This window comes from Cicer arietinum, chromosome 7 (assembly GCF_000331145.2).
Source record: "Cicer arietinum cultivar CDC Frontier isolate Library 1 chromosome 7, Cicar.CDCFrontier_v2.0, whole genome shotgun sequence".
Lineage (NCBI taxonomy): Eukaryota > Viridiplantae > Streptophyta > Magnoliopsida > Fabales > Fabaceae > Cicer > Cicer arietinum.
Window position 1 is genome coordinate 15,208,388 of NC_021166.2, and position 12,320 is coordinate 15,220,707.

Here is a 12,320-nt window from a genome sequence, read left to right on the forward strand (position 1 = left end):
TTTAATTCTCTATATTTTAGTTGTGTCTTGCCCCATGAATATGTTAATTAACGTGGCATCAATGTGAAAAGGGAGAACAAAATTAGTTTTATATTATTAATCATGTTTAGTTATTTAATTAAAACAATTTTCTTTTTTTCTAAAAAATTAAAAACAAATGTTTATTAAACAAATTAAATGACAAGTTATCAAAGAACAAAACTTTTGAAAAATACACTAATGAGCCACTAATCAAACTAAATTATATGCACATTTAGGTTATAGTTAAACTTTTTTAGTTTTGCATATAAATACTTAATATACTTTAAAATTTCAAAACACAAATACATACTGAAATTACTATTCGAAATAATTTACTGTAATTAATATAGGTTTGGCATACAAAATCACAACTGTAATATACACAAAAGAGCCAAACATGTGTCAAATAGATAAATCCTGTTGATATTTTATAGGGTGTGTTTGGTGCACGGTGTAAAGGATAATGAGAACAATACATGGCAAATCATTGGGTTAATAAACAATTATTTTGTCTTATAATGTCTGGTGGACAATAGACACCATAAATAAATAATGTAAACATATTGTCTCAATATATATATAATCATACATCCAGCAGCAACAACAAAAAAAACAATCATACCAACTCAAACTCGTTCTTTTTTTAATCGATGCTATCTCTTAATTTGGTACTTACTCACTTGGAGTGACCCCATATCTACTATGGGCACATCAAACAATTTCCTTCTTCCCAATAGCAAATGCAGAGTGTAACTTGAAATAGAAATGAACTCGGTAATTTGTGAGGCTATCTTATGACTACAAAACAAGTTTCTTTCTCATTATTTTATTATCATATATCTTTTTTCCACAGCAGCTTGTACAGTAAAATAAAATAAATAAGAGATGCACTGATGTTTCCCTTCTTACATTTGCTACAGAAAACATAATCAATACACAAGACTAAAAATACATGATATCATACAACATCATTTCATTTAAACATGAGAGACTACTGGTATGCTCTCCCAAAACATACTTTATCTTAAAGAAAACTGAATTTCTTCCAATGTTCTTCCCTTAGTCTCAGGTACCCACATTGATGTAAATGCAACGGTGAAAGCGGCTACGATTGTGTAGATTGTGAATGTCCCTATAGACAATGAAACAATGTCAGCATTATATTGACAATTATACAAGAGATGCATGAATCATGAATAATACACAAAACACAAACCTCCACTGCTCCAAGTCAAAAGCAAGTTCGCAGTCATTGTGATGATCCACGCAACTAGCCAGTTAGCCATGGTTGCTATACTACCAGCAAGTCCCTTTATATTCACCGGAAGTATCTGCAAAGGATGATTAACAATTGAGAAATTACGTACTATTTAATATATTCAATAAACACAAATTAACCCAAGTTCTGCAACCATGATTTACTAAAGTATTTCATACCTCAGACATTATGAGCCAAGGGATTGGTCCAAGTCCTAGAGAGAACCCAATTACCATAACCTAACAAATAAGGTGATAAAACTGATAAGTACTAAAAATCTTAAAACTTACACCCAAAAAATACAACTGAGTTCAAGTAAATACCACAAGGCCAACAACGGATATTATTCCCAAAATGCTGAAATATGGAGAATCCTTTGATACAACTCCCTGGTATCAATGAAATAAAGTAGTCAAAAGGATTGCCAAACTCTGGATATTAAATTAAACTATCACCACCATCACTTGTACCAACCTCGAGATAGAATGCTATAGAAACAACGAGAAGGCTAGCTGTCATTAAAGATGAGGATATCTGCAGAAGTTATCATAGATCTCAAATATTAAATTCCATTTGCATTTTCAGTATAATGAGGTAAAAAAAGCTACTTTATACTAACTATTAGGAGCATCCTTCGACCACTTTTGTCTACCAACCAAGTAGCGATTCCAGTAGCAATGACCTGGAAAAAATGCTGATTATCAGAATTGAATTCACTATAGTATCTATATATAAATTCAAGCAAAACCTAATATTTAGTCCAGGCTTCATTTTGAACCTGAATAGCTCCAAGTCCAACGGTAGCAGCATTGCTGGACGAAATTCCTGTTACAATACAGAAGTCAAATACCAAAACAGATGCAAGTAAGATCTAGGAGCTATTATGTTATGGCTGTCATCTAAAACCTCATTTTAGTTCCTATTGCCAACAAGTGCCAAAATCTAAACCTGAACAGAATGTAATTGGCCGTTTACGCTTTACATTCCTTTTGCTACACCTCGACAACACATCATTAGGATAAAAAAACAGCTAGAGTAATTGAAACTATATGGCTTTAGGTTGGGAAGGATGAAAAAAAGAGATTAGAGATTAGAGACTAAGGACACATTAGACGCTATATACGATAGTCTTTGTACAATACAATATTTATTTCCTGCTAATACACAGTTATCAGTAGAGGGTACTGGGTAGCAAAGAGAGGGGTGGCTGCTATATATATACTAGTATCAGTATATAATCAAATAATTAATGGAATTTTTACAAATGCTCGAGAATTGGAAAGTTACTCAAAATTCATAATTAATAATAAATTGTCATAGAGCAAAACATTCAAGTAGATAAAAATAATAATCAAGGACACAAACAAGTTCAAGTCTAAAATACCATTACACCCTCATCTGAAACATCTCTCTTTTCAGGGTGGTTTTGGGTTTTCGAGGATCCCTCCCGCAGTGCAGGTCAATAGCACCACTATTTAGCCACAATTTCAGCTGCAACTTTAATCCTCAAAGCTACAGCTAGAAAATAGTGGCCAGTCGCTGCTCCACCACTATTGATAACTATGTAATATACCACATATTATAATTATGTGTGTCCATATAGGAGGAGAGATTGTAGGGGAGGGGTATGGTTGTTGAGTAGAAAATGAAATGGGTACATATCTGGGCATATCAGTATCAAATATGGATACAATACTAATACTTCATCAACTTTGGAGTATATATGGGCTTCATAAGTTACAAATGAATCATTTGTAAACAGAACAACAAAGCTTCAAAAAAATGGCTGGAAAGGCAGCTTAACGAAGCTAAAGATGTTAAAGAATCAGCACTGTTGGAAAGTCAACTTAGCAAATGGCTGAAATTATTATCAGCCTGGATATTTTTCACAATTAGTGTTTTAACATTTCAAACCATGTTGTATTATAAATTATTATCAGCCTGGATATTTTTCACAATTAGTGTTTTAACATTAGATATAAATTTTCTAATGCATCTCTAACATTTCAAACCATGTTGTATTATACTAGACATGGCTATTTCAAGTATTTGAAGGTTTTACACTGGAGTTACCGTGTGGACTACAACTGCGCTTATTATCTGATGCCGTGTTGTTTTTCCTCTATTTAAAAAATCAGTATTTGAAGATTTTAAACCAGTATCACCTACGTTTTCTTGTCCTTTTCATCCTCCCTCCATGCCAAAATGAAAAGTACAACTATAATAAAATTAACAAAAAATTAATGATCACCTGCATTTGCAAAGATGCTAGTTGAATAGAACAAAACTCCATTGATACCACTCAATTGCTGAAGTACAAGTAATCCAATTCCTACCTGCAGGTATTCAATTAGCCAAAGTTTAGATGTTTGACTTTTCTAATAAATTACAACAGTGAGCTTGGGAAGACAGACTGCATAAAATCAGAACCAAGATTGGATTGCATATAATACCATTAAAGGGAACCAATATCTTTTCCTCTTGAGATCTGCAAACCTGATTGTAACTCTTTTTCCATTTGATGCCACAGCTCTCTAGAAAAAGCAGAGTGGTTAGAAGTTCATATTTATTACATACATATTCTAAAATTACGCTATAAACTGCACAATATGCTTATGTTAAATATTTTACATAGTTAAGCAAAAATTAGACATATATCAGCAATAAGCTACTAAGCCATATACCTTGATTTCATGTACTTCAACAGATATATCAGTGTCAAATCCCCTCAACACTTGCAACGAAGTCTCAAACTCATCCATCATCCCCATCTTGGCCTAGGATTGCACACCGGCCCAATAAAAAAGAAGAAGAAAGAAAATTAGAAAGAGTAGAGTATCTTGTCATCCCTTTTCTGGAAGGAACGCATGTATTAATAAAGAAGAATGGTACAAAAATTCAATCAGTACAGTGCATAACATTTGATTCATACCAACCATCGAGGAGATTCTGGTATGAAAAATAATCCAGGTATTAATACTGTACAAGGCAGAATCCCTGCAACAAAACAAAAAGGAGAAATACATTGTTGTACAGATTAATATTTTGAAAGATCAAACCACAATACAACTTTGAATTTACATTTTGAACGAGGTATTAATTTACACAAATTATCCTAATGAAAATTTACTCTCACCCCCCCCCATGACGGACCCTGTTTTATTATAAACCTGGCTCCTCCACTGAACACACACATGCTCCACGCGTTTTCCTTTTATTTACTCATGAAAACTTGTTACCATAAAGAGTTCAATTTGTCCATCCACAAAAACTTAGCCAAGTAAATCATGAGGAACTTACCTAGAATTGCAAGCACTCTCCAGTTGGCAAAAAGGCCCAACAGATAAGCCAGCATTATTCCAATTGTAACAGAGAGCTGAGCCAGAAAAATTGCATATATTAAATTCCAAATTCAATACCTCCACCCCCTTTAATATAAATATTATTATAATACATAGAAAAGACTCGGGATTCAGAAACAACAACTTTTCAACCTGGTTCACTGATCCAAGGCTACCTCTCATGTTCTCAGGTGCTATCTCAGCTATATAAACAGGCACCTTAACAGCAGGGGGAAAAAAACCAGTACACAGACAGCTTTCAATCAGCAAATTTCCAAATAGGCTCAACAAATAAAAAGATCCAAAAAGCCATGAAATTTACCACATAAGAGATAATCCCAACGCCAAAACCTTCCAACAACCTCCCCATAAACAAAAAGGAGGAGTCCTATAAAACCAACAAAACATCATATCAGGCAAAATCCCGTCACATAAAAGTAACCACCATAGTACATCAAAACCAAACCACTCATGCAACTTGGAAACAGTGCAACTTACTTTGGCAAAAGAAATGGCTAGCCACCCTATTATATTGGGAATTGCAGCAATCATCAATGACTGCAACATTCAAACAACACCCCAAAAGTCAAAAAACCACCCATCGAATTCACAATTATACCTTTAACAGAATGAGTTCAAAACAAACATGAAATCAAAAATACCCCTTTGCGTCCTATGTATTCTGCTATCTGACCACTGGCAATAGCTCCCACCATGGCACCCACATTGGATAAAGATCCAAACAGAGAAAACTATCCCAATATCAACAACAAAAGTAAGTAAACACTAAAAACACAAACTATAAAGATTAAAAATCATAAACCAAAGAAGCAAAAATAGAAAAATAAATAAAAACCTCTGAAACCGTGAGATTCAGATCTTTGATTATAGCTTGTTGCGTCGGAGAAGAATATCCACACTTTCCACACACACACACACAAAAAAAAATCAGTAATTGATTTTCACGATGATTCAAAATTGGGAATTAATTGAATGGAATTGAATTGAAGCATACCGTGAAACCAAATTGAATGGGACCCAAAGCAGCGATGAGGACGCAAAAGAGAACGGAAACAGAACCATCGCGAATAACCTGAGTGGTGGACCCCATAACACTCGATTGTCTGGAACCCATTTTATACCAACTTCCCGTATGAAGGAACGGTTTTTGAAGGTCCCTTCCATCTCCGCTATCTTCCCTGAAACTCATCCTTTCCCCTCTCCTTCTAAGTTGTGGAGAAACGGTTTTATTATTTCAATATCTATAAGGTGTTTGCGAAAATGTCTGAAAGAAAAGAGGGTTTTGTAACGTGATGGTGAGGTGTGTTAAAGTGTCGCTTAAAAGCATGAGATATAACGTTGTTAGAGAGTAGTGAAATTAAAATAATAATAATAATAATAATTCTGGAAGGGTTGTTGGGTTCGCGGTTCTTATCATCTTGTGGTGTAATTGTGGCAGTGTGTACTCGTGATCGTGATTTCTATTTCTACTATTTTACTGACATATTTGGAATTTAGCGTGTGATGTGAATTGTGGAGTACCATAATTGACGGGGTTATGTTTTGTGCTTAATATGGAATATGAATGATATGCTAAAAGGGTAGAAGCGAGGGAAAGCATGAACTATCCCATTTACTGCAATGTCAATGTGGTTTGTGTGGTTCGGTGAGGTGTATGACCGGTGGATGCTGTGGTTCTTTTTTTCTTTCAAGGAAGATATGTCCGTACCATAGGATAGTCATAGTACTACAACAAATTTGCGTGTTTATGAAAAGTGTGTGTGGTTTTTGTGCAAGTCTATGCTAACTACAGTTTTTTTTTGTTTTTTTTTTATTGAATTTTATTGAGATACACGTGAAAGTATAAAATAATTTGGTTTTGGGCTATAAATAAAAGTGTAAAATAATTTTGTATCAACTAAATAGATAACATGTTTTTTATTTTATGTTCATTTCCTCAATTGTAAATGGAATTCATTTATATACATGCTGTTGCATTTTGAGACTGTTTCAACCATTAAATCATTATAATTTTTTTTTATGATAATTATATTTCAGTGTATAGTAATTAAAGTCATATTAAAATAATTGGTCAAACTTTTTCAAAAAAGAATACTCAGTCAACCTTAAAATGATTTTATAATGACAATACATATTATTAAAATTATTTTTTAAAATATTTTGCCAAAAATAAAATTTAAAATATTAATATAAAATTAAAATCATATGTTCTAGATTAAATTCAGGCAATTTTTTAAATTAAATTTTATGTTGGATAATTTTAATAACTAAAAAAATAATGACACCAATTGAAATCATTTTAGGGATATCTTTTAATTCAATTGAAAAGTATTACATTATTATTATGAGAACTTTTTTTTCTTCTAGGATTTACAACAAATTTAAAAGTTGTTTTTTATAGACTTAAATATAATTTTATTTTTTATTTATTTTTTATTTTGGTTTTTTATTATTATTATTTTTGTAGTCTCTTATCATTTATAAGTGGTATATTTTAGTCATTTTTATTATAACTATTTCAAACAACTGTATAATTATTTTTATTAACCATTTAGATCAAATTTTGGATCAATTGGAAAGTTAAATGTGTAATTTTAATAAGGATTAATAGTAAATTATGATAAATGTTATTTGTTTCAAAGAGTTTACATGAACTTTAAAACATGCACGAAGAATATTTTCAAGTGCAAATATATTATTGTATATAAAAAATCTTTAGAATTTTTAAATATTTTTTCCAATAATATTTGGAACATTATAAAAAATTCTCCACGAAAAATTTGAACGTTTAACTTTAAATAAATTTTTTAAATATTAAAATATCAAGATAAAAACAATAAAAATATGAATTTAAAAATTGAATTTTAAACTATTTTTTATAAAAGAAATTTTTATAATATTATAAATACGTATAGAAAAATTCATTAAAAAATTTATATTGGCTTAATAATAGATAATAAAACTGCATACTTGATAATTTTATAAAAATTAAAAAATGCATTTTTATTTTAATAACTAAAATTAAAAGATTAAAAATTATAGAAAATAATAAAAAAAATATATTTAATCCTTTATTTTACATAATCAAAATTTATTAGAGAAAATCCACCCCAACCATACCACACCATAGTATCTCCACTATTTTGATAATTTCAAGAATTTTTAAAACTTTCGAAATAGAAAATTTCATAATTTTGGAAACTTTCAAACAATTCAAAACTTTCGAAATAGGAAAATTTCAAAATTTTCTATATTTGAAAACTTTCAAAGTATTTCAAATATAGAAACTTTCTATATTTGAAAACTTTCAAAGCATTCCAAATTTTTGAAATCTAATCCTTATTTCGAAACTTTACAGATTTAAAAACTCTCGAAATTTTTCAGATTTTGAAACTTTGGAAACTTTCTAAATTTTAGAAATGTAATCTTTATTTCGAAAATTATCAAATTTGAAAATTTTCAAAATTTTTCAAATTTTTAAAATGTAATCCTTATTTCGAAAATTTGAAATTTCTAAAACTTATTATAAATGGTTAAAAAGATAAAATTATCTTTTTATGTGTCTTGAGGTGGTGACAGGTTTAGGTGCATAGGTGTATGGTAAAATCTTCATTTTTTATTTTGGATTTTTTTTTAATCTTTTAAACTATGAAATTGTTTATGCTATTTTTTAATATGTGAGCTCTGACAAATAAATTATAAGCACGTGAAATTGATGAAAAACTCTTAATAAAGAGTGAGTGAGTATCGACTTTAACGAGAGAATTCTTAGTTCCTATGCGGAATACACCAGATTAAGAGAAAATTGAATTAACGGCGCATATTCTTATTTTATTAAAAAGAGGTCATGTGTGTCAACGAGTCTGAAGGCATTCATTCACCCCATACATTTGAAAACGTTGATAATATTATAGAAAAAAGAGTAACAATAATAAAAACAACCATCCTCTAAAAAAACAATAACAATCATAGAATCAATTAAATTGACACCGAATGAAGGGTGCATGAAGATTTAAAGTATGAATTATTATTAGAGTAAATAAATAAAAATTACTACTGATCCGTCTGTATCAAAGACACATGGAGTATTTGTGTCTCTAATGCAAAGCTACTTTCACTCACAAAATGGATCTCATAGGAACAAAAATTAATCAAAAGAAAAGATAATTTCTAATATTTCTTTTCGGTGAAAGAAATTAAGTAAACTCGTTTTTCCAACATTGTTGGTATCAATGGAATTTTTCACGAAATATTGGTTCAATGAAATCAGTAGATTTTTTTTGAAAAAATATTGTATAAAAATAAAGCCACATAAATGTATTCAAATGAGATTTCAAAAGAATTTTTTAGTTATAATAAAATTTACTTATATTTAATTAAAATTTTAAAATAATACAAATATTACGTATGCTATTCAGTTAAAATTATTGTATCGAAGCAACGAAATTCAATAGTTTTCAATAGTATTCAAACTAAGATTTTTTATAATTTAGAAAATCTCTCTCGATAATAAAAAATATATAGATTTTAAATGATTGTTTTGTAGAGTGAATTTTAAGAGATTTTTTTAATTAAACTACATTAGTTCATTAATCTAACAAAAACATGGGTGTATTATATTGAGATTTTAATAGACTGTTTTGAGATAAAAAAAAATTAAAGATTTTAAAAGATTATGTAGGAGTGTGTAAATTTTAAAAGACTCTTTAATGAATTTGTAACATAAAATTTAATAATATTTTATAAATTTATAATATCGAATGATAAAATATAATAAATATATTATAAAATTCGAATAAATAAAAACAAAACTGATACAATATTTAAAATCTTTCAATAACAAAATAATTTATAGTTTCATGTCCTTCTAAGTAACTTGTTTTGTCATCCAAATCCAGGATCTCTTTTATAGCATCTCAAATATTATTCTTCATATTTATCTCTTTCTCTTTTTTCCATTATTTTATATATATATATATATATATATATATATATATATATATATATATTTCTTTTTTAAATTTTACAGCAATACTCTTAATTGTTGGGTGGGCTCACTCCCCAAGTGGAACCCACCAATTTTACTAATATTATTATTATTATTGAACTAAAAGGAAAAGAAAAAAAAAGTTTTAATGGGCTTGGCCCACTTGAAGGTAATAAAAATGATTTAGAAATCCTTAAGAGACACACAGAAAGACAACGGAAGAAGAACGGTTGCCAGAGAAGAAAAATAAGGGTTTGGTTCCAGGTGGTAAAAGTGTGTAGCAAACTTGCTCCGTTTGATCTACAAATTTAGTATGTTATTCATACCACTGAGTTTGTTATTTTAATATATAATTTGAGTAATTTTATCTTCTCTGAGAGTTACTTTGGCATACCCACTTTAGTGGAAGGTTGTTATAAGGTTATTATAGGATTGTTATTGTTGATTGATATTCCCTATTGTTATTAGGAAGACTCTTGGTGTACCCATTAATTATTATAGTGTAAATTTTACTGGATTAGGTCCCGTGTTTTTTATTCTCTCAATTTGAGGAAAGTTTTCCACGTTAAAATTGTGTTTGTCTCATATTTAATTTTCTGCCAATTATTATTGCTCTTGGAATTGTATTTTCTGTTTGGCCATTTATCTGCACAGGTGGGGGAAAAAATATTCCGCATTATTGAGATAATTATCGCTAATTATCTCTGGTTTTTCCCAATATTAATGCCGAAATAAAGATTTTCCAAAAATTTTAATTGATTGTTTGTAGCAGATGCACTAGAACTCCTTCCATACTCATATTTACTTCACTTATGACCATTTTGTTTTTTTATAGGAACCTCTGAACCTAAAGGGGAATGTGATATCAGACTCGAATAGTTTGATGATGGAGGCTGATAGACTAGTTCGTAGTGGTTTGGTGCTATGAATGCACCACTATTAGGATCATTTGAAAAGATCTACTAGAGCCACCAGCCGAGTTTGAGTTGAGAAGATCTACTAGAGAACGTCAACCTTCTCAAAGATATCCTCCACATGAGTATGTGATGATCACTGATAGTGGAGAGCCAGAGTATTATCAAGAAGCTATTACAAATGTTGATAAAGAAAAATGGTTAAAGGCCATGCAAGAAGAGATGAATTCCTTGCATGAGAACCACACATTTGATTTGGTAAAGTTGCCTAATGGTAGAAAAGCACCCAAGAACAAATGGGTATACAAGAAAAAGACAGAAGAGAATAGTTCTCAACCAAGATACAAAGCAAGATATGTTGTGAAATGTTTTAATCAAAGAAAAGGTATTGACTTTGATGAAATTTTTTCACCTGTGGTGAAGATGTCCTCTATCTGAGTTGTGCTTGGGTTAGCAGCTAGTTTGAACCTAGAAGTTGAACAACTTGATGTGAAAACTGCATTCCTTCATGGTGATTTGGAGGAAGAGATCTATATGGAGCAACCAGAGGGTTTCGAAGTCAAAGGTAAAGAGCATCTTGTGTGCAAATTAAAGAAAAGTTTGTATGGACTCAAGCAAGCACCTCGAGAATGGTACAAGAAATTTAATTCTTTCATGGAGAAACATGGGTATAGTAAAACTACTTCTGACCATTGTGTGTTTATCAAGAAATTCTCTGATGGTGATTATATTATTCTCTTATTATATGTGGATGACATGTTGATTGTTGGTCATGACACTAAGAAGATTCAATCTTTAAAGAAAGATTTGAACAAGTCTTTTGCAATGAAAGACTTAGGTCCTGCAAAGCAAATTCTGGGTATGAGAATTACTCGTGACAGGAAGAATAATAAATTGTGGTTGTCTCAACACAATTATATTGAGAAGGTGTTAGAGAGGTTTAACATGAGCAATTGCAAACCTGTTAGTACTCCACTTGCTACTCATTTTAAATTGAATTCTGATAAATGTCCTACAAGTGAGAAAGACAAAGAAGAGATGAAGAAGGTTCCTTATGCATCCGCAGTTGGTAGTTTGATGTATGATATGGTATGCATAAGGCCAGATATTGCTCATGCAGTTGGAGTTGTTAGTCGATTTCTCTCTAATCCTGGTAAAGATCATTGGCAAGCAGTGAAGTGGATTCTCAGATACCTTAGAGGCACTTCCAAAGTGTGTTTATGCTATGGAGGTGGTGAACCTGTGTTGGATGGCTACACAGATGCAGATATGGCAAGTGATCTTGATTCTAGAAAATCTACTTCTTGTTATATGATGACGTTTGCAGGGGGAGCTGTGTCTTGGCAATCAAGACTACAAAAGTGTGTTGCTTTATCTACTACTGAAGCTGAGTACATTGCAGCAACTGAAGCTTCCAAAGAACTCTTGTGGATGAAGAAATTCCTACATGAGTTAGGCCTCAAGCAAGACAAGTTTGTGTTATCCTGTGACAGTCAGAGTGCGATCCATCTCAGCAAGAAACCGACTTTTCATGCAAAGTCGAAGCATATTGAAGTGCGATATCATTTGATACGAGATGCACTGGAAATGAAGTCATTTTTAATTGAGAAAATTCATACTGATGCGAATGGTTCAGATATGATGACGAAGATCTTGCTTGTGTCGAAGATGATATATTGCAGAAAGAAAGCTGGCATGGTTGAGCAATACCTTCCCACTTGAGTCGTGAGGGGGAGATTTGTTGGGTGGGCTCACTCCCCAAGTGGAACCCACCAATT

General features: G+C 31.0%; 1 protein-coding gene across 1 annotated transcript; it reads right to left on the reverse strand.

The window, feature by feature from the left end:
- Positions 1-813: 813 nt before the first annotated feature.
- LOC101490334 (sugar transporter ERD6-like 6) lies at positions 814-5,966 on the reverse strand. The gene is made up of 18 exons (XM_004509210.4): positions 5,636-5,966; positions 5,477-5,539; positions 5,283-5,372; positions 5,119-5,178; positions 4,943-5,008; positions 4,774-4,839; positions 4,580-4,655; positions 4,212-4,276; positions 3,964-4,056; positions 3,733-3,813; positions 3,531-3,615; positions 2,058-2,104; positions 1,899-1,961; positions 1,754-1,813; positions 1,603-1,668; positions 1,459-1,518; positions 1,238-1,352; positions 814-1,153 (listed from the first exon to the last, which is right to left on the reverse strand). Exons 1-18 carry the CDS (start codon positions 5,828-5,830, stop codon positions 1,041-1,043), a joined length of 1,464 nt encoding a protein of 487 aa, XP_004509267.1. The 5' UTR covers positions 5,831-5,966; the 3' UTR covers positions 814-1,040.
- Positions 5,967-12,320: the final 6,354 nt, after the last annotated feature.